This window comes from Populus euphratica, unplaced genomic scaffold (assembly GCF_000495115.2).
Source record: "Populus euphratica unplaced genomic scaffold, PopEup_1.0 scaffold49.1, whole genome shotgun sequence".
Lineage (NCBI taxonomy): Eukaryota > Viridiplantae > Streptophyta > Magnoliopsida > Malpighiales > Salicaceae > Populus > Populus euphratica.
Genome location: NW_011499875.1, coordinates 144,851 through 170,622, shown reverse-complemented (window position 1 = coordinate 170,622; position 25,772 = coordinate 144,851). Strand labels below are relative to the sequence as shown.

General features: G+C 36.6%; 5 protein-coding genes across 5 annotated transcripts; 4 read left to right on the top strand and 1 right to left on the bottom strand.

Annotated features, from left to right (window-relative positions):
- Window positions 1-735: 735 nt before the first annotated feature.
- Window positions 736-5,077, top strand: LOC105128137 (autophagy-related protein 3-like). The gene is made up of 10 exons (XM_011029663.1): window positions 736-1,016; window positions 1,145-1,215; window positions 1,479-1,595; window positions 1,679-1,848; window positions 1,945-2,033; window positions 2,274-2,325; window positions 2,587-2,652; window positions 3,327-3,454; window positions 4,336-4,438; window positions 4,849-5,077. The coding sequence occupies exons 1-9, from the start codon at window positions 856-858 to the stop codon at window positions 4,430-4,432; spliced, it is 951 nt and encodes a 316-aa protein (XP_011027965.1). The 5' UTR covers window positions 736-855; the 3' UTR covers window positions 4,433-4,438; window positions 4,849-5,077.
- Window positions 5,078-6,587: 1,510 nt separating this feature from the next.
- LOC105128136 (uncharacterized) lies at window positions 6,588-7,904 on the top strand. Its single transcript, XM_011029662.1, has 2 exons — window positions 6,588-6,787; window positions 7,319-7,904. Exons 1-2 carry the CDS (start codon window positions 6,716-6,718, stop codon window positions 7,799-7,801), a joined length of 555 nt encoding a protein of 184 aa, XP_011027964.1. The 5' UTR covers window positions 6,588-6,715; the 3' UTR covers window positions 7,802-7,904.
- An 874-nt stretch (window positions 7,905-8,778) lies between these two features.
- On the top strand, window positions 8,779-14,156 carry LOC105128135 (branchpoint-bridging protein-like). Its single transcript, XM_011029661.1, has 2 exons — window positions 8,779-11,297; window positions 12,260-14,156. Exon 1 carries the CDS (start codon window positions 8,910-8,912, stop codon window positions 11,259-11,261), a length of 2,352 nt encoding a protein of 783 aa, XP_011027963.1. The 5' UTR covers window positions 8,779-8,909; the 3' UTR covers window positions 11,262-11,297; window positions 12,260-14,156.
- Window positions 14,157-16,035: 1,879 nt separating this feature from the next.
- Window positions 16,036-20,947, top strand: LOC105128134 (DNA-directed RNA polymerase III subunit rpc4-like). The gene is made up of 9 exons (XM_011029660.1): window positions 16,036-16,204; window positions 16,325-16,380; window positions 16,497-16,575; window positions 17,353-17,389; window positions 18,065-18,285; window positions 18,371-18,434; window positions 18,895-18,986; window positions 19,084-19,317; window positions 20,151-20,947. The coding sequence occupies exons 1-9, from the start codon at window positions 16,163-16,165 to the stop codon at window positions 20,301-20,303; spliced, it is 978 nt and encodes a 325-aa protein (XP_011027962.1). The 5' UTR covers window positions 16,036-16,162; the 3' UTR covers window positions 20,304-20,947.
- Window positions 20,948-21,315: 368 nt separating this feature from the next.
- On the bottom strand, window positions 21,316-25,556 carry LOC105128133 (uncharacterized). Its single transcript, XM_011029659.1, has 4 exons — window positions 24,900-25,556; window positions 22,986-23,226; window positions 22,615-22,708; window positions 21,316-21,916 (listed from the first exon to the last, which is right to left on the bottom strand). Exons 1-4 carry the CDS (start codon window positions 25,331-25,333, stop codon window positions 21,633-21,635), a joined length of 1,053 nt encoding a protein of 350 aa, XP_011027961.1. The 5' UTR covers window positions 25,334-25,556; the 3' UTR covers window positions 21,316-21,632.
- Window positions 25,557-25,772: the final 216 nt, after the last annotated feature.

Below are 25,772 nucleotides of genomic sequence, written 5' to 3'. Positions count from 1 at the left end.
ATATCATTTTGGTTATAGTAATTAAAATATACTAAAATAAAAATAATAAAAAAATAAATTTTTACAAGAATCTTTTTCTTTGAATCTACATGTATAAATCATCTAAACAATAAAAGAGAAAAAAAAAAGAAGAAAAAAAAGAGGGCTGTTGGAGCCATGCTAGCAACACATGCTCATGTTAATGGAAGATATGCATTATAAAAAATGAATTTTAATTTAATTTATAATTTAAAAATTATTTTTCACAAATAATTCATGAAAAAAATGACTTTCAGGTTAGCAAATAACTACAAAAATGACTTTGAAGTTAGCAATATTTTTTTTAGGAACGGATGAAGTATGGTAAAAAATCACAAGCGCAAAGTTAAGTTTTTTAATTTTGATTAAATAAAAAATACTGACTTTATTTAATAATAAATTCTATATTTAAGTCAAATACTATTTCCAACCAAATATATTTATAAATCGAGAGTTTAGAAAAAGAATCAAATTACTCTGTAAAAACCATATATATCCGATTAGCTTCTAGATAGGCAAATCCGTAGTGCTATTTACAAGAATTTCTTTCAGGCAACTTCCACTCGGGAGGACGATACAAGGACGAAGATGAAGTAAAACCAAAAGAATTGGGGTCATAAAACAGTTTGTACATAACCATGAAAAAGAAAAGTGCTAAAATCCGAAAACGACTTAAATTTCAGGGGCCGAGATAATAGTTTAGACCAAATATTTCAAACAAAAGACAAAATAAACTCGACAAGCACGCCCCTCAACCCCCGCGCTCTCTCCCTGTCTCTCTGCAATTTCCAGGGTTTCCTGTTTTCGATTACCCCACTCGATTAAAAAATCGGAGAGATGGTTCTATCACAGAAGATTCACGAAGCATTCAAAGGAACAGTGGAGAGAATCACAGGTCCACGCACTGTTTCTGCCTTTAAAGAGAAAGGCGTTCTTAGTGTCAGCGAATTCATTCTGGCCGGCGACAATCTCGTCTGTAAATGCCCCACTTGGTCCTGGTAATTTGCTTCTTCGCCACTTCCCCCCTTTAAAAAGCCTCCATCTTTTCATTGTGTAAAATTCTTCGGTTTTTAATCATAAAGTATATGCTTTAATTCTGGTCTTGATTTTATTCTGTTTTTAATAGGGAATCTGGCGAGCCGAGCAAGAGGAAGCCTTACTTGCCTGCTGAGAAACAGTTTCTGATTACTCGAAATGGTGAGTTCTGCCATTATCAGCAGTGTTCTTATTTGTTTCTTGCATCTTCAAATATGAAGTTATTATTTTTATATGGCAACTAGCAATTACATAGACCTGTAATGTTCTTGTTCAGTGAAGAAAAATTACAGAGGGAAATCGTAGTTCACATTGTTTTGAATGTAAAGAAAGATGCTAATTTATACTCATTCAATTTGATGAATACGTTTGCAGTTTTTGCTTTATTGTATATTGTTGATGCAAATTGTGAACTTCACTTTTAGTTCCTTGTCTACGAAGAGCTGCGTCTGTAGAAGAAGAGTATGAAGCTGCTGGAGGTGAAGTTCTACTTGATAATGAAGATAATGATGGATGGCTAGCAACTCATGGGAAACCTAAAGGTATCCATTCTTGCTGGAGCTCGATATCTTCAACCAATGTTTAGTCTTCTCAGCTCTGACTTTATGATTTGCATTTGGTCTAGAAACTAAAGGTGATGAGGATGAGAATGTGCCTTCAATGGAGGCTCTAGATATCAGTGTTAAAAGAATTCCTATCCAAACAAACCCTTCATACTTTGGGGAAGAGGAGGAGGAAGATATTCCTGACATGGCAGACTTTGAAGACCCTGACAATCTAATCAAATCAGATCCTGTAACTTGCTATTTCTATTCTTCACACCCTTGTTATTTTCTGGTTAGAAAGGCGGAAATATTTTTATAGTTATCTATTCAAATCTGAGTGATGTAGGCAACACTTCAGACTACATATGTAGTGGCTCACGAACCTGATGATGATGATAACATTCTACGCACTCGAACATATGATGTCAGCATCACGTAAGATGAATTTTGATTGATAGTTTTTTCTTAAATCTGGGTTTGATAACACAGCTCTAGAGCATTTGCCATGTTCTGTTGAACTATGTGATTTAGCTGTGCTACAATTCTCATAGCTGAGGTCTTCATACTTCCTTTCAAACACCAATGTAATAGTCCAATGATGGTTGCAGGAAATTCAGAAACTCGATGCAGTTTTTTAAGCCTATCATAACATGGTTTTTTTCCTTGTATCTGCAGGTATGATAAATATTATCAAACTCCTCGTGTATGGCTTACTGGATATGATGAGGTTTGTTGCCATTCTATCAAATATTTTCAACCCTTTTCAGTTGGGTAGTGAGTATTAGAACAATATATTTTATCAATCAAAGATATTTTGGTGCAATGAAAATGCACATGAAGGTTGTGATCTCCTTTTATTGTGGTCTGTGAAATTGATTTCTGAACATGGTTATAGGCAAGGCTGTATTGTATTGAATTGAACTTGTTCCTGCACATCATCTATGCAGTTTGACTCATTTGCTGACTGTGTTCTTTTCTTGCATGGCAGTCAAGGATGCTTTTGCACCCAGAGCTTGTACTTGAAGATGTTAGCCAAGACCATGCACGCAAAACGGTGCTGAGATTTTTATGCTGTTTACCAATCGATATTGTGCACATTGGATGTGTTGTACACACACACAAATTGTCCCCTTTTGCTTTGGATCTGCTATTAGTAGACTGAGGAACTGTTATTTGGCAGAGTCATGATGTTGTTGAATAAAATTATTGTGGTGTTGCGTGCATGCCTGCATCTTAGTGTGGGTGCCTGCATGACTTTACAGTACAAATAGGTCACCATGGCTCACCAATGGCGTCATGTGGTTGTGACCTTAAGATCCATAAAAGGGGGGGAATGTGAATTTACATTTTAATGATTTCATGAGAAAAAGGGGGGCAATGTGAATTTACATTTTAATGATTCATGAGATGTCGCTTTAGAATCAAAATTCTTAAAGTAACACAACCCTCCTTGCATTGCAATGGAATTTTAAGGTTGTGGACCTTGAGTGGCATCATTTTGAACATGTGTCAGTTTTTACAGAACCATTTTGCATGTGTCTCCATCACCTTGTGCTTCTAAATTTTTTTCCCCTCAAGTTCAAGTCAGATTGAGAAACTGGGTAGTTTTCCATTGGTCATTTGTCTGCTTGATGTATCTCCTGACTTTTGTGTGTCATTTCATAGAGAATAAATTAGGTGTTGCTTCATATAGTCTTTTCTCCTTGTATCTAAATTGATCCTGCACAGGTAACTATTGAAGACCATCCTCACTTACCTGGGAAGCATGCATCAGTGCATCCTTGCCGACATGGGGCTGTAATGAAGAAAATTATTGATGTTCTAATGTCTCACGGAGTTGAGCCAGAAGTTGGCAAGTGAGTTTTTTTTTTTTTAATCTTATACCAATAGAGGGAAAAATGAAATTCAATGAAATGCCTTTAATTGTAATTATGTCCTGGACTCTTCTCATGAGAACCCAGTGAGATGAGGTTGGAGGCTTAAAGATAGGTCTGAGTGGAGCCCATATAGTTTTATCCAGAGCTTGAGTAAGTTTCTTAATAACAAAATAGAATGTTCTCTTCCTAAATCAGATGAATTTCTTACTCTGGAAGTCAAGTATAGTCACCAGATTTTGCCAGGTTAAACTATCCTTGTCCAAGGCAGTTCAATTATTTGTGGTTCCCATACCTCTCTTTGATGGGATACACTAGTCACCAGTAATCTGCTTTTCTTTCTTTAATTTTTTTTTAAAAAAAGAACAGAAAAAAGAAGCTGCTTGTATGCAATAAGACATGCAACATCTCTGGATTATTTAACCTCGATCCTGTCACAGACTCATAGCTCCTGGCCTGATGTCTCATAGTCTGTGTACTATTCAGCAACATCTGTGGATCATTAATAGTTTTATTTGCTCAAGTTTGATTCGTTTGTGTTTTGTACATTTAGTTTATGGCATTTTATTCTAGTGTACATGTCAACAGATCTTTAATGAATACATCCTTCCTTTCATTTTGTAGATATTGTGATTGCGATTACATGTCAATACATCTTTCATAATCTCCTACTTCTATTTTCCCCTTAGTTTATGGCATTTTGTTCCAGTGTACAATTTTCCTGTCTTGGTTACTATCTATGTTTCTCTGTTATTTTGTAGATTTTGTGATTGCAATTACATGTAAATACATCTTTCATAATCTCCAGCTTTCATTTTTGTCCATCTCTGTGTATCTTACAATTGCAATTTCTTACTTCGTAGGTACCTTTTCTTATTTTTGAAATTTGTAGCCTCTGTAATTCCAACCATTGAATATGACTACACCATGGATTTCGATCTTGGTAGCTCAAGTAGCTGATGTGAGGTAATTTCCATAATTAATCTCTTTTCCCCTCCCGGCATTGTTCCAACATTGTTGAATTTTTTTTGCAAATTTTGTTCTTCCCTTGTTGTATTAAAATGCTATGCTTTGTAACATGTGCATGTCAAACAATTTGCTTTGCCATTGTTGCTCCTGCTCTCCAAATGAAAGAATATGCTTATAAAAAGTTTGTCAACCGGCCTGGTTGGATTCTTATTGTTGATCTACTCACTAAGCATTACCTTTGGTTTCTTGGTGTCAGTTGAGCAGATCCTTTTTAATTCTATTTCATGGGCTGTTTTCTTTTCTTCCTATACCACCCAGATCCTCCATTTAAGTGCACCTAGACATCTATATAACTATTTATTGAGTTTGGTGATGATTTTTAAATCATGTTTGTTTACCCTTGCCAGGCTGAAACTGCGGTAAATTCAAGAAAAATCTTCTGGGGTGTTTGCAATCATTGCACTGTACAACTTCCATAACAATTATTATTGTACATAAATCCTATAAACAATTTCTTACTGATACGCCTCAATAACTGTGAATCCCTTGTGTTCTTATGATCATATATAGTTGTTTATTTATACAATGTAAATGCACAGTTTTATTTGAATTGTTTATCGTGACAAGCCATGTTCAGTAAGCTTGGGGGGGGAGGGGGGGTTCCTTGCTCACTGCAGGCATGGTTATGATGATCTTAAGTCAGCGAAACAACGGAATCTTGTTGTCAATCATTTGATATAGAAACAGCTGTTTATCTTGAAGTTTTTTATTTTCCCATCTTGGAATGAGGGGTGAAATATAAATTCTACCAAGAATAGGTGCAATGCAATTCTACTAGCAAATGCTTTACATGTCAGCTGTTTTGGTACATGTCACTGACTTTCTTAAACTCTGACATCAATTATTTGGTACTAGCAAAAGCAGCAGAATTATTTCAAGGTTGAAAGATGCTTTTGGCCTGTAATAACACATTGCACATGCAGAGGAGGCAACCCATCATTTTGTTGCATTTTTTGGGGACAAATTTGGTAATTAGTATACAAAACAAAAGGAAATGGGAAACATTAATGTTTTTTTTTTCCTTTTGGGTAAAATAATTCACTTTTGAATGTTATGATTGTAAACTTTGATATTTAATTAAATGTTATGTTTTTTTAAGTTCTGTAAAATTAAATGTTGTGGTCGGTAACAGAATGTTGCATGTTGAGTAAGATGAATGGTAGTGCGATAAGTTTAAAAATGCGATGTATTAAAAAATTAATATTTAATAAATATTATATTCTTGAGGTATAATAAGATAAATCTCAATATTTTTTTTTAAATAATTTTATTTTGCCAAAACTTAAATACCAATATCTTTTTAAAAACATTATGGAATCTTCTTGTTGTCAATCATTTGATATAGAAACAGCTGTTTATCTTGAAGTTTTTTATTTTCCCATCTTGGAATGAGGGGTGAAATATAAATTCTACCAAGAATAGGTGCAATGCAATTCTACTAGCAAATGCTTTACATGTCAGCTGTTTTGGTACATGTCACTGACTTTATTAAACTCTGACATCAATTATTTGGTACTAGCAAAAGCAGCAGAATTATTTCAAGGTTAAAAGATGCTTTTGGCCTGTAATAACACATTGCACATTCAGAGGAGGCAACCCATCATTTTGTTGCATTTTTTGGGGATAAATTTGGCAATTAGTATACAAAATAAAAAGAAATGGGGAACATTAATGTTTTTTTTCTCTTGGGTAAAATAATTCACTTCTGAATGTTATGATTATAAACTTTGATATTTAATTAAATGTTTTTTTTTTGTTTTGTAAAATTAATTAACTGTTGTGGTCGGTAACTGAATGTTGCATGTTGAGTAAGATGAATAGTAGTGCGATAAGTTTAAAAATGCGATGTATTTAAAAATTAATATTTAATAAATATTATATTTTTGAGGTATAATAAGATAAATCTCAATAATTTTTTTTAAATAATGTTATTTTGCCAAAATTTAAATACCAATATCTTTTTAAAAACATTTATTGGAGTGCTAACACGTACCATATCCACACCAAGATCTACATTGTAATGCTACGTGTTAAGCAAAGCACCATCTTATAGAAATGGTCAAGCACCAGGTAAGCCAACGGCAAGTATTGGTTGTCGTTTTAACCGCACCCATCAATCCAGTAGAATATATAAACACATTCTACAAGCCCCTGCCCTCTCAAATCACATTCTACAAATCTCAATCTCACTAAGGTCAGCATTGAGAAAGAGAAATGAAGGGAACTCTCTGCTTATCAATAATTTTCATCGCTCTCTTCTTCTCTGCAGATGCTAATGGCTTCTATGTAAGTACCTTAAACCCCCCCGTAACTCCAAATTATTTTCCTTTCCTTCCCCCATATTATCTGCCATTGATCTTACGTAAATAAATCTATGTATCCATCCATTTAGACAAGATTTGATCATGTGGAATCCACATTATAGTGGATATTAAGTTTTTTATTTATTTTAAAATTAAGCTATTTCTGTTTATGCCTTTGATATGCTGGCTAGATCTAGCAAATATTATTATCAACACCACCTTTGCTCTATTAAGTAATTGAGTTTTACATAGTATTTTCCGAAATAATTTCCCGGAAAGTCTCACCTATTGGATAAATGGAATTCACAAGTCCAATGGTTGAGGTTATATCTCAAGGAGTGATTTCGGAAAGATTTTCAATAGTTGAGATTCAATATATTTTTCGTCATTATTACTAACTAGAATCTAAATATAAGAAAACGAGAATATCAGACATTTAACAAAGATTCTATGTGTTGATTGTTCAATTTTTTTTTAAAAAAATTATACGTATCTTAATCTTTGGTACAAACAGGGCGGCGGCGGCGATTGTGTATACGCTCTCTACGTCAAGACTGGATCAATAATGAAGGCAGGAACAGACTCAAAAATCAGCCTGACACTAGGAGACGCACAAGGCCGATCAGTGTGGGTTCCGGACCTTCAATCATGGGGTTTAATGAAGCCCAAACATGACTACTACGAGCGTGCTAACCTTGACATCTTTAGTGGCCGCGGTCAGTGCATCGGTGCACCCATATGCCGCCTCAACTTGACCTCTGATGGCCAAGGGTCTCACCATGGCTGGTACTGTGACTACGTGGAAGTCACCTCCACAGGACCACACAAGGAGTGTAGCCAGACTATCTTTTATGTTGATCAATGGTTGGCTGCTGATGTTCCACCCTTTAAGCTAACTGCCTTGCTTGATGGATGCAGAATCGGGGATGATGCCTTGAAGAAGGGAAAAAATGGGAAGTTCGCTGTGGAGAATGTTAGAGGATCTGCTTTTTCTTGAGATCAGTAGGAGAGCAATCCAGTCTACAAAACTGGATTCCTTGTAGGTCTTCGATGAGTTGGAAGACCAAAATATGCCCCACTTTGATTAACAAGAATAATTAATCCTGGTGCGCGCACACGAGAGTCGCCCGGAGACCCACAGGAAAAACCCACATTAATCTAAAAAAAAAGAATAATTATAATTCCTCGGTTAGTATCCCTAAAACACCCTAAAGGGTTTCTGTTATCATCGGCAACAATGAGGAGCAAAACACGAGTTATGGAAATGTAATCTGTTCATAAGAATTCCTGGGTTAGTATCCCTAAAACACCCTAAAGTGTTTCTGTTACCATCGGCAACAATGAGGAGCAAAATACGAGTTATGGAAATGTAATCTGTTCATAGTCACATGAATATTGGAAGAGAAGAACTGCCAAGTATGGCGGCGGCCACCAAAAAAAAAAAAAGGCTTCTAAGTGCTAACAAAGTCAATAACTGATAGAAAAGAGAAAGTCAAGAGAAACGCTTCTGGATCACTGCATCCAGTCTAATCACTGGACATTTGTTCTTCTTTGAGAGGTACACTTCGGATATTGAAAGAATGCTAGCTCCAACAATTGCGGGGGTCTCTGCGTGCATGACCTCGCAGGGTGTGAATTAGCATTGATTTTCTCCTGTCAAGTTACTCTCTCTTGTGAAGATTTTTCTTCGGACTAACTACAAATATTCCTCCCTCCTTCGAGCTAAAATCATTTTAACCTTCGCTTTTGGTTTCCAATCCTTAGTTTTTAGTATTGATGGCGATGATCAACCAGTAGAAAACATCTATCTATCTATCTACATCTATCACCATCAAAACTAAAAACGAAGGATTGGAAACCAAAAAAACAGGTTAGAAATGATTTTAGCTCGAAGGAGGGAGGAATATTTGTAGTTTTAAAATATAGAACTATATATATATATATATGGAATCTCTCGATAATAAATAAAATTCATCCAATAAAAATAAACGAAGGAACTAGCACTACGTACTCCACCTCAAGTGGAAAATCGGAAACCACAAAAACTGGTAACGTCTACGCGCTCTCTCTCTCGAATGACCTTCGCGCTCTCTCTCTGAACATAAATGGAATCTCTCGATCAAACCCCCAACCTTTATTTTCAAACCCCACAAGACCAATCCAATCCACCTCCACCACCACCGGAAACCCTAGATTTCATCCCCGTTTGCCCTAACTCACCCTCTCCTCCTCCAGCTGAAGATGCTCAATTTCCCGATCCCCAAAACCCACACAAAACCCTAATCTCCAATCCTCCCCAAATTGCTCCTAAAAATGGCCACAATCCCCAAACTACCACACCAAAACCCGAGATCCCGAAGCCCTTACTCTCCGAAAATAGCGTCGTTAACACAAACAGTGGTGACAGAGACTACTCTGGTGGAGAGGAGGAAACCACCAGCCGCCGCCGCCGCCGTTGCAGTCGTTGGGACCCACCGGCGGATGCTGGTGCCGATGGTAGTAATAATAATGATTCGGGTAGCGGCACGAGGAAGCGAAAATCGAGGTGGGCTGACGACGAGCCAAAGCCCGTGATTCAGTTACCTGATTTTATGAAAGATTTTACTGGAGGTATTGAATTTGATCCGGAAATTCAAGCTTTGAATGCTAGGCTATTGGAGATTAGTAGGATGTTGCAGTCTGGTTTGCCTCTTGATGATAGACCTGAAGGAGCTAGGTCTCCTTCGCCTGAACCAATTTATGATAATATGGGAATTAGGATTAACACAAGAGAGTATAGGGCAAGAGAAAGACTGAACAAAGAAAGACAAGAGATTATTTCGCAGATTATTAAGAGAAACCCGGCCTTTAAACCGCCAGCAGATTATAGGCCCCCCAAGCTTCAAAAGAAGCTTTATATACCTATGAAAGAGTATCCAGGCTATAATTTTATTGGGTTGATTATTGGGCCAAGAGGGAATACCCAGAAGAGAATGGAGAGGGAGACAGGTGGTAAAATTGTTATTAGAGGTAAGGGGTCAGTGAAGGAAGGGAGATTGCAGCAGAAGAGGGATCTGAAACCAGATCCATCAGAGAATGAGGATTTGCATGTTTTGGTCGAGGCGGAGACACAGGAGGCATTGGATGCTGCTGCAGGGATGGTTGAGAAGTTGTTGCAACCTGTGGATGAAGTCTTGAATGAGCATAAGAGGCAGCAACTTAGGGAACTTGCTGCTTTGAATGGAACAATTAGGGATGAGGAGTATTGTAGGCTATGTGGCGAGCCAGGCCACAGGCAGTATGCATGCCCTTCGCGGACCTCTACGTTTAAGAGTGACGTGCTTTGTAAGATTTGTGGTGATGGTGGACATCCAACCATTGATTGTCCTATGAAGGGAACAACTGGGAAGAAAATGGATGATGAGTATCAGAACTTTTTGGCTGAGTTAGGTGGGACTATGCCTGAATCTGCAACTAAGCGAACTGCTACCTTAGCTTTGGAGTCAAGTGGTTCCGGAAAAAATCCTCCCTGGGCTGGTAGTAATACCGGGGGTCTTGGTAGTGCGAATCAAGCAGGGCTGGGAGCAAATGGGCTCACACCTAAGGAATATGATGATACGAATTTGTATATTGGTTACTTGCCACCCAATCTTGATGATGATGGGTTGATTGGATTGTTTTCTTCTTTTGGTGAAATTGTGATGGCCAAGGTCATTAAGGATCGGATTACTGGATTGAGTAAAGGCTATGGTTTTGTGAAGTATTGTGATGTTCAAATGGCTAATAATGCAATCGCAAGCATGAATGGTTATCGCATTGATGGTCGAACCATTGCTGTGAGAGTTGCTGGTAAGCCACCTCAGCCTACTGTCCCGCCAGGTCCTCCAACATCAACCATGCCCGCATACCCGGTCTCAACTCAACCACTTGGAGGTGCTTATCCCTCGCAGCAGTTTACAGCAGGTGGTCCCCTTCCAAATGGTCCACCTACCAGCTTTGTTGGGGCGCACACCAGCTATACAGGAACTCGGGTTCCATGGGGACCACCAGTTCCCTCTCTTTATGGTTCTTATGGTCCTCCTGGATCAACCATGTACCCTCCCATTCCTGGACAGCCTATACCTCCTTATGGTGTGCAATATCCTCTACCAGTGCAGCCAGTTCCCTCGGGCACACTGACTCAAACTGTGGCATCTAGTGAGGCTCAACAAAGCTACCCACCAGGAGTGCCATCTGAAAACAGCTTATCTGCTCCACTTACAGCCTCAAATGTGTATGGGCACTCGATAGGTTATTCATCTTACTACAGTGCAGTTCCTCCTCCTGCTCCCTCCCCAGCAACGGACCATTCACATGGAATGGGTAATGTGCCTTGGGCTCCAAACTCGACCATGCCACCTCCACATTCTTCTTCTGCAGAGAAAGCAAGATATGGTGCAGATGCAGAATATGAGAAGTTTATGGCAGAGATGAAATGAGGCCAGTTGCTTTCCTAGTTACTTTCAATTGAAGAGGTAAATGGAATGTCCATTTTCTTGTTACTTGTTATGATTCCTTTGGGTTCTTAACTGTGGGCATCTTACACTCGTGCATAGAGTTAGACATGCCTTTTATAGGACTAGAGACAGTATAAATCCTATCAAAATCTGTCCATCCAACTGTTTTGTTGCATTGCTTTTCTGATCATAGAGTTCTCTTGCCTTATGGTATTGCACTTTTGCAAAATTTTGAAGTCATTGTTTCTTGGAGTCAAGCTCAACGGAAGTTCTATGAAACATCAGCCCTTGCAGATATTGAGTTTCATGTTTGGTATCCGTGACAGAGTGTTATGTGTAGGAGTTGTTGTATACTGTAGTTATTATGAACTATTTATACTAGAACGTTATTTCTTAAAAAGATGGAAAAAAACATACAACGTGGCTTTCTGTTCTTTTGTTTTTGCTAAAAAGTTGTTGTAACTAGAAAAAAATTACCATCAATGTAAGTTGACTCAGGGCAATGGAAGTTTTTAGCTTTGCATTTCACTTTTGCATTCTGGATTCTCACTTGGTGTGTTTTTTTTACATCCAAAGGTATTTAAAAGGAAGGAGGTTATAACTTTTTCAGTATGTAAGTCTACCCCTTCTAAATGCAGATGAGATTGTAGATTATTTATGATTCCTTATTATTATATAATTTTCCATTTGGTTTGTTTGTGATATTCTAACCATTTACCTTCTTTGCAATGGTATTGTATGCCTTGTCATCTAGCAGTGGTAGATCGTGTGAACAACCTCTCCTGATTTATCTTTCTTTATTAAATCTAATTGCTTATGAAATGATGTTTAATCAAAACAGTTACTAAGTCAAATATGTTAGGACTAATCATAGTTTTGAGTTGTCTCACTGAAAGGAAAAAAATCTGCACAGTCCTCTTATCAACATGTTTTTTTACATTTCTTAATCCTTTTTTGCCGTTATTGAATGATTTTGACAGGGCTGATGTTTCTTGGCGCAGCCTGATTTCTTACCTCTTGCCATGACTTTGTTGGAAGTTTGGGACTCACATCTTTAACCTTGCTGTACTATTATCGCATTTGCAGAGATATTGGCTAGCGAGTTCATACAGGCACATTTTGGAGAAGCTGCTCAAATCTTATTGATATTATTATTTCTTGTTTTCTTATTGAAGTTAACATTGTTTTCTTATCAATGTCTGTTTCCTCCTATATGATGTCTTATTGCTAACTTCTACTTTTATTTGCTTAATTGAATTTTTTTGGAATATCTCACTGACGGTTTTGTGTTACATTTGACCATCTTTGGTGTGCTTAACCATTTCTTGTCTTGGCTTTAATGTTATTTTTTATTGTTGTTCACCTTTTACTTTGAGGATAGTTGAGTTATCCTAGTTGCTATGCTGTTGAAGCTTCTTCAGGTTTGTTCATCCTATCTTTCAAGATGGTGAGTGTCTTAGAATATGAATGCCTTTTGGGTATGTGTAAGAAGCTTTCAATTCATTCTTTTTGCTTATTTGTTTTTCTTTCTCTCCCGTTTGCTTGTAAGGTTGTTCTGATGTCTCTTCCTAGCTTTTACATGGCAGTTAAAAGATCTCAAATACATATTTAGTTTTGGTAGTGATTTTTTTTTTTATCAAATACAATGCTATGTGATTTAGGATATAGTTGAATATGGAACCTGAGGGAGCTAACTGTTCGTGTGAATTAAGAGAGTTATCAATTTCCTGTTTAGCTGGTCAATGAAGTGTGATTTAGGACCCATTTAGAGCTGCAGTGTGAAAACTAGTTGCGATACAAGCATATGCTTCTGTGATTGCAGTGCCAAAGTGGCACATAGTGGTTTACATAAGAAAGTCTGTTAAACATATTGCATGATGATTTGAAAGCATTATTATCTTGTCAGTGGTATTTCAGATTGTTGGTAATTTCTCGAACCTTAGCCTCCGTGGTATAATAAACAAAACATTTTAGCTTTGTATTTTTTCTAAGATGAAATTTGCCACCCACAGAACTTTCTATTGACCTGTTCTTTCATAGAACCTTCCTAAATTTCTGTCATTTCTTCTTACCCATTTGTACCCTTCTTGAATGTACATTCACAACTCTTTTTTTAATTACTGGTGAGCTGTGAACAGCTGTAGGTATGTTTTTGATAATCTGTTTTCTCCAACTAGATTCTTTTGTAAAGCTTTGACTAGCAATCATAGTTCCAAATAAATAAATATCCAAAATAAAATAAAATTGAATTTTCCTTCTGAAGGAAGGATTGGTGTTTTGCTCGGATAAATTGACATGTAGCGACTTAAATATTAGTGGCAAGGAAGACTTTAGAGATGACATAATTTTGCTCAATTATTCAGTATTTCAGCTATTTTATGTTCAAAACCTAGCACCCTGATTGTTGGGAAGTTGAAGAGTTCGATGTTTGCATCTATTCATTTTGTTATTGCATCAGCTGCAGGTCATAGGCACTAAGTTGTCTCATGGCGTGTATATGCATTTCTGGTGGTAATGGCATTGTGGTCATTTTTCTTGCGGCGAGGATGTTATACACCTCGATTAATTTATTAATATTTTTCCTGGTCTATTTCATTTTGCGTGCTAACTTTGTTGTGTGCAAGATGGTCAGGATTTAGTTCCATGAGACGAAAAGAACTTGCTATCATGGGCATCATGGACCTTGTCAGATATTTGATGGTCAGCTCCCAATGTAGTGCTTAACTAGATGGTTTTAGGGATAGTAGAGGTTTAGTTCTGTCATCAAAACCTGATTCTGAAGTGGATATTGCTAATTAGCTAGCAGTCATATAAATTTCTGTATACTGCCACTTCTGAATGTATTGATATTTAATGGTTACTGCTTCTTTGAGTTTATATTTTCCATTGATCACATCATACTGCATTTTGTAATGGTTCATTGATATGGGTTGATGTTGGTGGTTGGATCTCTGCTACAACTTACATGCAGGCCTCATTGCATGCATCACCCCGCATAATTTTCATTGCCTGTGGCCCCCTGTTTGCTTTCTGTGATTTTTTCCCGTCCCCGTGTGTGCTCCTTTGGGGAAGGTGGCTATGGGGGCTGGATTCGTTTTCCCCCTTGCAATGCTTCATTTTTTTTTTTAATTGATATGGTTCTCTGACTGATGGTGTTCTCGAGTATGCCATGGGCATGGAACGTTCTTGATGACTTCTGCTAGATTGTAGGGATGTTTAGATTTATTGATGGGTTTTTTTTTTTTTCTATTGGAACTTGCCTTCTTCAAACTGGTTATATGGTATTTTGAAGTATGGCTGAAGGAATTAACAAAAATCCTATTAAACATCTTGACCACACGAACAATAAACAAAAAAAAAAAAAAACACAATGGCTGAAAGACCATGATATCTTTAAACCCAATGAATTAAATGTCTTGGATTCAAGGGTACATGTGTGGTTATATTGTGTATAAAAATATCAAAATAATCTCAGTAAAAAAATCATGACATTATGATGATGGATAAGAAAACATCAGGAAAATGAGAGTAGGTTTTAGTGAATTACCTATTTTAGTATATTTGTTTTTTCAAATTCACTAAATGATATTAAATAAAAAATATTATTTTTCTATTTTAAAAAATTAAATCAAATTTTTATAGATTATTTTAAAAATAATTTATGGGTTTTTTTTTGTTATTTTTTATTTGGGCTTATAAGTTGATTCAGTTGACTTATAATAACTTCATACAATCTTTTAGTCCTTCAATTCTTTTTTATATTTGAAAAACAATTTGATTCGACAACAATATCACGTGGGGAATAATCTGGTTCATACTATTACACCTTTTGATTTATATTAATTAATTTTCTAATAAAAGTTTTTCTCAATCCTATTGCTTTTAAAACTTTCTCCAATGAAAATACTAGGAATTTATTTGAGAAGGTAAGTGTGATTATTTTTTAAAATATATTTTATATATAAATATATTAAAATAATTTATTTATTTTTATATTAGTGTATTAAAATGATTTAAAAATATCAAAAAAATATTAATTTAAAATTAAAAAATTTAAATTTTTTAAAAATATTTTTAAAACACAAAAATAAATAATATCTGCACATATATATTCATGGTGAAATCATAATGAAATAATGACTTTCAGTGACAATATTCAATTCCATTACTAAGTTCCTTCACATTTTTTTTCTATTGCAAGATTGTAGAGTAGATAAACCAAAAAATTTAAAGTTTTTTCTTAAGTATTTCCTCCCTGATTGAGAGATGTATAAAAAAGTCATGTGACAGTTGTATGACTATAAATGGTCCTACATAAAACTTATTTATTTTTATCTTATTAAAGTTAATTATCATGGTCGAAATTGTATGTTATATGGTTAATATTTTTTATCTTAAAAAACTTTAATTATAACAAATGAAGAATGGTGGATCGTCATGAAGACTTTTTGAAGGGTATCTGTTTAGCTTATCCTCTTGAGGTCGAATAAATATATAAATAATAAATATTATTGTATAAAATGATATTACTATTATATTTAAGGGAAATACAAAGATTAAAAAAAATTAAACTGAAATCAAGAATTTTTTCCATTAATGGATGGATACGAGGGTGTTCGTATTAAATTCCCAAAATTTTAGTTTAATTTCTGATTTCATGCAAAGACAGATCACAAATGGTTGTATGATAAGAATTTTATAATATAATGATATATATATAAATGTGAGCACGAGTCAAATATGTCTTATAGCCTAGTGTGTAAGATATTGTAACGATATCGGCGAGGCCTCGAGTTCGAATCCTACGGTTTTGCGTTTTGAGTCCTTTTCCTTTCCATTTTCATCTTCTCTTCTGCTTCATCGTCATCATCAAGCTTCCAGCCATGGACGATCAAGTAGATCCATCTTCTACTTCTCGCACAAAGGTATCAATCAATCATTTTACTGATAATCAATGATTTCGCGTTTGATTGTTTAGGATTGTGTTGGATGAATAGTTCAGATCTGAAAGTAATAATTCTTAACAAAACGTGAACTGACTGCAGCTTAAGTTCAAGCCTAAACTTCCGCGTAGACAGAGAAGACCCTCCGTCCCCAAAACGTAATTCCGTTTCTATTCTCTGTGTAGTATTTGATTGAAATCCTCTTCTTCTCTTTGTCATAAAACGTTAGATTAATTTTAGTTTTAATATGTGGTGTTGGATGTGGAAAATGCAGTGAAGAGATAAATGATGAAAGGAGGAGTAACGAGGATGAAGAAGCTGCCCAGGCTCAGATGCTCATCCAAAAATTCAATGTATGTGTGCAGATCATGTGCTGTGTTCTCTCTTTGCTTCAACCTAAATATGGTGTTTGGGTTTTTCATCTTGGTCTTATCATCTACCATTTCTTTCCTTTGCCCTATAGAATTGCAGCGTCTTAAGTCAACTTACTGATTTTTATTTAACCATTGCGACCCACCCAAAAGACAAAAGATAGATTAATTAATTATACCTTGATGCGCCTTAATTTTTCCGAAATTCCCAATCCGAAACCGGACCCACCCCGTTCATTCAACCATTCGGATCTTTCGGCATGGTCGTGCCTTATGACTAGTCAGTCAGTCAGTCATCTACACCGCAGCCATCCTTGTTGCTCTTCTTCTAATTATGTTAAACAATTACTGTGTAATCAATTTAGTAGTAGCAGTCGTCGTAGGAGTCTAAGAAAAATAACCTCTTTTTAACTGATCCACAAAAATCTCAGGACAGCCTGCATTTGTTTTTGCTTTCAAAAAATGTTTTTGAAATTTTTTTTCTTCAAACTATTATTTCTTATTTATTTTAGATTATTTTAATGTGCTAATATAAAAAATGAATTTTAAAAAAACAAAAACAATATTATTTTAATTTATTTTTTATTAAAAAACATTTTAAAAACAACCATCATCACAGTTCTAAATACTATCTTGCTATTCTATGCATCCCCCCCGTGGACTAATTTTATGCAGTATCCTAAGCTTAATAAATGCTACAGTCTAATATGGCAATTTATTTATTTATGTTCTTAGCTCAACTGTGATTTGCTTGTGCAGGAAAATCTCAGAAGACAAGTCCCTAAAGAAAAGAAACGTAATCTCTCTTCAGCTTGGACATTCTATTCTGTCGCATCATTTGCGTTTCATCTTTCTTCTGTTTTGTTTATGTTAACTAAGTTTGCTTACATGGACTAAGCTTCACTGTCCAACGTCATGTTGATTTGGTTAAAGCCCTTTCCGTTGGGAATTCAGTTAGCAACTGGAATATGTTAGCAGCAATATGTGTCTCATGGGATTTAGGGCACCTTGCTTCTACTTAGTGTTCTCTCTCAGTCCATGTAACTTGCTTCCTTGCATACTAAAGCTTTAAGATGCTAAAATTTTATGGTATCGGTGCCTATATTCAGAAAAATTAGTGCTGCTTGTAATGATTGAGTCTGCAACCTTGTGGTTCCAAGCTTTAGGCTATACCATCTCAATAAGCATTGACCCCTAATTGTTTGTGATTCTATATGCTTCACAATTTCTGATTAGAAACTCAATAACAGTTAAATGAAAATAATTTGTGTCCTGTTACTCGATAGCTTTTGTTGACGGTTTAACCATCCTTGTAATAATTGGAATAAGATATACAATGCTTGAGATGGGCCAGATTTCCCAGTCAAATCTGCACTACTAGATGAATAATTTTGGGATGGGTTAATTTAAAATATTGTTACTGTGATATCAATCATCGTTATCCACTCATGTTTGAAGTTCACACCTGCAGCACAAGTGCAAGTTGCTTTCGGGCCAGGTGCCCCATCACCACCTCTTTTGATAAGGAAATATAATGTTCCTGTGCATGAGAACACTGGTAGCAGCTGGTCAGGGACAGAAGATACCAGGGATGATGATGGGAAAATTTTTGTGCCTCCTTCAGCTGCCAGAGTAGATGGGGCTATCAATCCGTTATCCCTGAAAGGGAAGAGACGGTATAAAGAACCTTGGGTAAGGGTTCCATCAGTCCCTCTCTCTTTCGGTCTCTCTTCCATCGCATGGATACTAAGATCTGGTTTTTGTGATGCTATTGCAGGATTACCACCATATCTATTATCCAAGTACTCTTCCTTTGAGGCCGCCTTACTCTGGCGACCCTAGTAAGTTTTTGGATGCATCTAGAAGAGAACAATATATTCTTAGCATGCTTTTGAACCGAATTTCTCTGTTTCCATTTCCCTGAAGTTCTAAATTAATAAACTTCCTTGATGTTGTTGTTTTATGACACATGTCATGTTAGACTGTTCCATTTTCTTTTTGCATAGCTTTAATTGCTAATATCAACATTTTGATATTGCTGGAACATTGTACCAGTGAAAATCTTTTTATTGTTGGGATCTCCTCAAAATTATGGTAAGAAAAGACAACGAGCTTAGTTCTCAAAACCCCAATTGGTTCTATCTCATGCAATTAATTAATGCCATGACTACTCACAAGACCTAGAATTTTCATAAGTGCAGAGATAGCCCAAGAATTTTCTGTTGCCTTTTATCTTTAATGCCTTGTTGTTAGGTGTCATTCTGTAATGCTGAGTACAGTATGCTTGTTTTTTGCTTTTAGAGCTTCTTGACGAGGCTGAGTTTGGGGAGGAAGCAAGGAACTTGGAGTATGATGAGACTACTATTAATCCTGCTTCTGATCTTGGGCTGTTGGTTGGTGTTCGCATTTATATATTCTGCTTTGAAATTTTATCAGTTTTCATTTTTGTTACTAGCATCCTAGTTAAAATTAACTGGTGATTGGTGACAGGAGGAGTGTGACAATGAAAGGTTATTTTTCTTCCAAGTTCCTGAGAAGCTGCCCTTTTTGAAGCGATCAGCAAGTGCAAAGGGAAAAGAGAGAGCTGATATGTCAATGCCATCAGAAAGCAAGAGTGCTGCTAGGAAGACCAGTTTTGAAGAATTGCCAAAGGGATATATGGGCAAAATGCTGGTTTACAGGAGTGGAGCGATCAAGCTTAAGCTTGGCGATGCACTATATGATGTAAGTCATGTTACGCATTCTCTTTGCACATGTACATGCAAGTGCATTCTCGCAAACAGACTTATTTGGCTACTCGTTACATAAAGATAATGAATGGACTTGAGTTATCTTGCATTGTCTCTGTTCACCTGGTTTTTGAGACCTCAAATCAGATAGATTCTATAGGACATTAGGACATCATACTAGATTTGCATCACAAATTTGCAATCCTGAAAAGAGTTTCAAGTCAACTACTCCCAGTGTTCGTCAATATACTGGAAGGAAATCTATTTTCATCGTTTATTGAATTTGCAAGTTTTGAATTTAATGCTCATACTGGTTATAACTTATCAATTAGGTGGCAGTTTTAGGTTCTTATTGTATCAACCAGATTTGGCACAGTTATCCATTTCTTATTGTAGCGGCCAAATTTGGCTCAGTTCCTGCTGGAATCCTGCTTTAAGAATCAGAAATGTTTTTTTTTTTTTTTAATTCGTGAAACTGGTTATTTTTTTCATAAATCAATGTGTGAGTTCTCAATTCTTCATGCATGTCATTTCATGAAGTGAAAAGGCATTGTGCATCCTTTATCCTCAAACTAACAGGGATAGATTTCCATTACCATCTATAATTACGAGTTTTTGCTCTAGACATTCAAAAGAGCGACCACTTTATCAGAGGTCTTCAAGGAAAGCGGAATACAACATTTATCTTTTGTTTTCATTACACTAGATTCGCTGCTCTTAATGGGTACCGCAGAAGATGTTGATGCCTCTGCTCTAAATTAGAAACTGCATCAAACCATGTGTTTTTCTCTTCGTTCTCAGTTTTAACATTAGATTTACTATGAGCAGGTTTCACCAGGCTCAGAGTGTATATTTGCTCAAGATGTTATGGCGATCAACACTGCAGGTAAAGATTGCTGCGCTATTGGAGAGCTTGGGAAACGTGCTGTTGTAACTCCTGATGTTGAATTTAACTTGAACTCTGTGATCAACTTGGACTAGAATGCAAATAATAGACGCATTAGCTGTAGGAAGGGTACATACAGCACGGTAGAGGAATATGGCAGACCTAGCAGCAGTATGTGTATAAGAAGTAAGGAATTAGGGTTAGGGTCTTTCTGACCGGGTAGCAAATGAATCGATCTTGGGCGTTTGCAGGATCTTTCTTTACCTTTATGTCCTTCATGCATTCTTAAGGTCAATAGAAAAAATTATCCCTTTTGCATAGGGATGGAATAATCCATGTTGAATGCATTGTGTGTTCATGTTGCCTCCGGTTCCGCACAGAAATTGCATGTTCTTCTGTATCCAAAGGTAAGTTGCCAGCGGTATCCAAAATAACCTGCACAAAGAACCAAGTGGTCATTTTGAAGTAGGAGAACCCTTGGGTAAATTCACAAGTGTTTGATCACATAAAGTTAAAACTTTGGGAACAAGTAAGTTTGTCCAATAAGGAGGAAAGACGAGGTAACAAGGCACCTCGGGCAAGGTGGCATTCTTCATCCTTTTGTGAAGATTTAGGTTTAGGTTTGGAATTCTTATACGGTAGGTCTGTTGCAATGTATAAACCTTTGAACACCCATTTCCCATCACTGGACACAGACTCTTGCTGGTATGTTATCTAAAAGAATCGTGCAAATGGGTGATTTATAATAGTAAAGCAAATATTCTTTCTTCACTTTTCTTTCTCCTGCTCTTTGCAACAGCAATCTCCAGCTCGCATGGCCTTGGCTTCATGGTTTTTCATGTTAGCCCTACTATGTTCACGTAGTTCCATCTAAGTAGCGTCAGTTTAGCAACTATAGCCTTGACGAAGCTTAGTATCCTTACTCTCCAAGATGCAGATATTTCTCGTATTTCTTCCTTGAAGATACGATCGCCATCCACCTTTTACCCCATGGAAACCAGTCCTCCGCTACAGTAGTGATTTGGCTGCGCTGTTCGTGCTATGATCTCCAAATCATGTCATCCCGCCAGCGGAAATAATTTACAGACATGCATAGACAGGCACCAATAATGAAAACACAAACATCAATTCAACGAAACATGAATCTGGCAACACCAACCCGCTTGACAAGCTATGGTTGCTTAACAAGACCAGCTTTAAGTTTCACAAATCCAAAATATATACACATGACCTGCCAAGAGGATTCAAGTCTACTGGGAGTAACTCTCTTGGCGAACAACTGTATAATTCATTACATAAGGATATACATATACCGCCAAATCCACAAGAATAAATTGAGCTAATGGACTCAAGTTATGCAACCCAATCGGGACCTTCCACAACACCATGGGGAGAACACTACTTGTCATGTCGTCAAATTATGGTCACGCCTTCTGGGCTCGAGTCACAACCACAATCAGCAGAACCATTATGGAAAGCAGGAATGAGATTCTCAGCTTGTCCTCAAATGGATCCTTGGTGCCTCCTGAAGTCTTCTCACCAGTTGGTGGCTTAAAAAACTCGTTCACCAGTTTTGTAATTTTCTCAAATACTTCTATGGCTCTCGCTCTTGTGTTATCAAAAATCCACTTGACAAAATTCAAAGCTGGATTGGATTCTTCACCAGTCTCATTCAAGCTCTCAGAAGTTGGTGGATCAGTGTTTTCATCTGCAGGTATCATGGAAATTACAATATTAAGTGCAAGAGCATTACTTCTAATAATCCTGAATATGACTCTGTAAGAATGTCATAATTGCTCTGTGTGTTGTGCATGGAAAACAAGCATGCATCTGGATGCAGGCCTGCTGTGAGCCTGTGATAGGCATTGATGTGTTTGCAGATCATATATATAATACGAGTGCCTTAACCTCCAAAGACATACTTCAAGTACGAAATGTAAGTTTTAACATACAATGACACAGATCCTAAATTTGTTAGGTCACCACCAACTATTTTTTGAAGATCAAATAATAGAATTGAGTATGAGCATAGTCCGAGTTGAAGTAGAATTTCTAAGAGCTGGTTTTTCATCTATATATAATTTACACTATTTTATGACAGATACAACTTCTCTTAGCTCCTGCTTAGAATTAATCTTGAGTTCCAAAAGAAAAGGAAAACAATGAATAATTCCAAAGCATGAAGTTCTAATGAGAAGTTCTGAAGCCAGATAAAGGTTCATCTTAAACTGCAGGACAATACTTCATAATGTAAGCATATAAAGGTTAACCCAATACATTGAACACAAGACAATCGAAAGTGTTGCTTCAAAGTGTGAAAGACCCCCTGGCATACTTTTGTTATTATCAACTAGGAAAGACATGACTTCAACTCAAAAGTTCTAAGTTACCAAACCCCACACCAACCTGCATAGTAGGTTTCCCGCAGCTCCCGAACGGCAGCATTATTCAAAACAGCATCCCAAACAGCTTTATCAGAAGATAATGACACAACCATTTTCTGCACAGAAAGTTGCATCCTCAAAATATAGATAGTAGATCAAACTATACCAAAAGATTAAATAAAGGTAACATGCTACCGCTTTTTCCACTACTTCTCTTAAAAGGAAAAGGATTTCTTTTAGACTGAATAACCATGTTTCTACTTTGCTCGATACCAGCAAGTGGATCTGCTATGCACCATGCTTGAACAAAGTGCACAAAGTTGACCTTTGCTTATGAAATTAAAATTCATGCAACTAAACTTCTGATATATAATTGTCAACAACATTAGGCACCTGAACAGATGGCTCTGTCTGCAACAAACGGAAAGCTTCATTAACTCTCTGAGATCCACAAGAGAGCAGTGCTCTTGGATCACACAGAACAGGAGAAGGCTCCTTCCAATCTAACTCTGACCCAACTGAAGAAACTCGGTTCAGCAAAGTTGGGCATGAAATTTGATAGGCTAAATCCTTGTCCACAGTGCATGAAAATTTATCTCTAATAAGTTGGGAATGCGAGGGAGCATCAAATAAACTGCAATATAACAAGCCGAGAAACAGCTTACACATTCAGCTTGTAACTATCAAGGAAACACCAATTTTTCACAAATTTAAAGTTGATTTGCCTCTCCCTCTAGAGAGGAGATAACATTTAAGTGATAGAGCACAATAATTTCATCTATATCACAGCAATTAGAAGCTTATGGTGGCAAAAATGAAAGGTTTATTTTAAAGCCAGAAACCCAATTAAGTAAGTGAAATGAAATTAAAAACACATTCCAAAGTTTAGATTGTTTTCAAAGTTGCTGAAGATAAGCATCCAAAGCTCAACCAAGAAAGACAAAGGGTGAAACAGTATCTTGCACAGTCGCAAACAAACTACATTCACATAACATTTAGAAGCAGCGGCACAACATGTAAGAATATCTTTTTCTACTATATTAAAGATTTAATCTTCTAAGGCTCTACTATTCTGTTGCTTCCGAATACAGGCTGCTGCCTTTTGGTGTTGGACTATTACAAGGAAGTTCTGGGTCACGGTTTTGTTAGGCTATTTCTAATTTTCCGTCACGAAACCAGATCAGCATGGCATTTTCTAAGCATCATAAAATACATGATACTTTCTGAACTTTTTTATTACTTTCTTTTTGTTTCTGCATTTTGACACTTATTGTTCCTAATTCTCATTTCTCTTGGAAAAATCAACCTCGTAAACAAAATGCAAACAGGTGTAGCAACCCAATCTTATTTTTTTTAGGGGAGACTTGGGTCAAGTTAAGCAGATGAAACAGGATGAGAATTAAATAATAGAAGCACTGTTTTACTGGTCTTGACACATCACATAGCAGCAGCTTGGTTATAAGTATCAACGTGCAAATAAATTTTGTAAACAGTGCCGTGACAATTCCAATAGCCCAAGTTTTCTTTTGAATCTTCCTTGGGTTTTCAGAAATTTTTCTGACTAGGAAATATAAGGTGTAATCTAGTAGATAGCGTTAATATTTAACCATAAACATCTCTATCACCATCTCCATCATCACCATTATAAGAAGAATGACTGTGATATTACATTTGAGGCAATCATGCTAGATTTCTTACACCTGTTCCAAGGAACACTTGTTGAGATGGGCTGGGGGACTTTGTCAAACCTATCACCATCACCAAACGCCACATCACCAACCAAACAACCAACCATTTAACACCGATAATAAAACTTGATTCTTACGGGTTCGACCCTCAAAATTATCAATTACGAAAAAACAATAGTACCTAAATTGTAATTGCATCCCCCACAAACCGAGTAATTGTTCTATGGACCACGTCAATCACATTTAGTTCAGTCTACAGACTGTGCAAGAATTTTTCCCTCTAGAACTGCTAAGTCATGACTGCAAAAATCCGGGCCAAGCATGGCCCCCTGTGGAGTCTGCCGCGCATGGTTTGGATTATTTCGGCTGCGGTTTACCATCCTTGCTTTTCCCACATAGTAAGAAATGAAACAGTGTGTGTGTGTGTAAGTAGTAATAATCAGAAATTTCTTCTATCGAATTTAGCACACTAAAGCAAAGATAGCAAAAACTACATGAATAAATTACAAAAAACTAAAATCAAGAGCATTGCGCTTATATATGATGAAACCAAACATACAGTGAGCGTGATGAAAGAGAGCAACCACACAATTAAACTAAAAAGAGAAAAGAAACTCACTGGGTAAGGGCTGTGACAGCTCCATTAACTTCGTCAATGGAAGGAACAGGACCCAAAACAAAATCATCATCAAACCCAGCAGGCCTCTCCTCTTCACTCCAGTCATCAACAGAAACCCAGTCGTAATCATCACAGTGGGAGACAGAAAAAGGAGACCAGGAAGTGGGACCGGGTCCACCAGAATTAGCGGGTGCTGGAAGACTGAGAGCGGAGCCAGAAGAAGAAAGAGACAAATTATTAGGGGGGATTAGCTTTCGGGTTCCCCTGGGTGAAGTAACAGTAGTAGTGGTACTAGTGTTAGGAGATGATGAGTTGGTAGTAGAGATGGGTTCCTGGAGATTGGTAACACCAGCCCTAGCAACAGCACGACCAAAGACCCTTAACACGCTGCCTCCTCCGCTTCCACCGCCCATGCCTGTGCCTCCACCGAGCATGAAGGTTTAGTTTAGTCTGAAGTGTGTGTGGTGGAGACAGTGAAGTCGTGTTTGAGATTGGATAGAGTAAGGAGTTTGTATGTGAATGTGTGCAGGTAAAGTTATCTTGGCTGCCTATCCCTTTAGAATTTGAATTTGTGGAGACTTTTTTATGGATGCCATTGTGCTTAGTTGGGCATTCCATCCGGCAATAAACAATGCCCAAGTCTCCTTTTGTTTTCTTTCCCTTCTTTATATATATATATATATATAGAAAGCTTCTGAATTTTATCTCTTTTACTTTATTCTTTCTTTTAAATATTCCTTTCAATCGTTGCTGTTCAAGTCTTTTTCAGCTTCTTTAAAAAAGTAATAATCTAAATTTTATTGAAATAAAATAATTTTCTAGTTTAATTTTTTTTTTAATAGATATATTTAAAAAAAATGTCAGCAAGAACAA

Bases quoted from the DNA above. Each gene is read 5' to 3' on its own strand.
- LOC105128133 (XM_011029659.1), bottom strand. From the start codon at position 25,333: ATGCTCGGTGGAGGCACAGGCATGGGCGGTGGAAGCGGAGGAGGCAGC. The intron at 23,227-24,899 runs GTGAGTTTCTTT...GTTATATTGCAG, and splicing joins GCTGTCACAGCCCTTACCCA to TTTATTTGATGCTCCCTCGC. The intron at 22,709-22,985 runs GTGCCTAATGTT...CTTTCTGTGCAG, and splicing joins AGACAGAGCCATCTGTTCAG to AAAATGGTTGTGTCATTATC.
- LOC105128137 (XM_011029663.1), top strand. From the start codon at position 856: ATGGTTCTATCACAGAAGATTCACGAAGCATTCAAAGGAACAGTGGAG. The intron at 2,034-2,273 runs GTAAGATGAATT...TTGTATCTGCAG, and splicing joins ACATATGATGTCAGCATCAC to GTATGATAAATATTATCAAA. The intron at 3,455-4,335 runs GTGAGTTTTTTT...CTTACTTCGTAG, and splicing joins GTTGAGCCAGAAGTTGGCAA to GTACCTTTTCTTATTTTTGA.
- LOC105128134 (XM_011029660.1), top strand. From the start codon at position 16,163: ATGGACGATCAAGTAGATCCATCTTCTACTTCTCGCACAAAG. The intron at 16,381-16,496 runs GTAATTCCGTTT...TGGAAAATGCAG, and splicing joins AGACCCTCCGTCCCCAAAAC to TGAAGAGATAAATGATGAAA. The intron at 18,286-18,370 runs GTAAGGGTTCCA...ATGCTATTGCAG, and splicing joins GACGGTATAAAGAACCTTGG to GATTACCACCATATCTATTA.
- LOC105128136 (XM_011029662.1), top strand. From the start codon at position 6,716: ATGAAGGGAACTCTCTGCTTATCAATAATTTTCATCGCTCTCTTCTTC. The intron at 6,788-7,318 runs GTAAGTACCTTA...TGGTACAAACAG, and splicing joins CAGATGCTAATGGCTTCTAT to GGCGGCGGCGGCGATTGTGT.
- LOC105128135 (XM_011029661.1), top strand. From the start codon at position 8,910: ATGGAATCTCTCGATCAAACCCCCAACCTTTATTTTCAAACCCCACAA.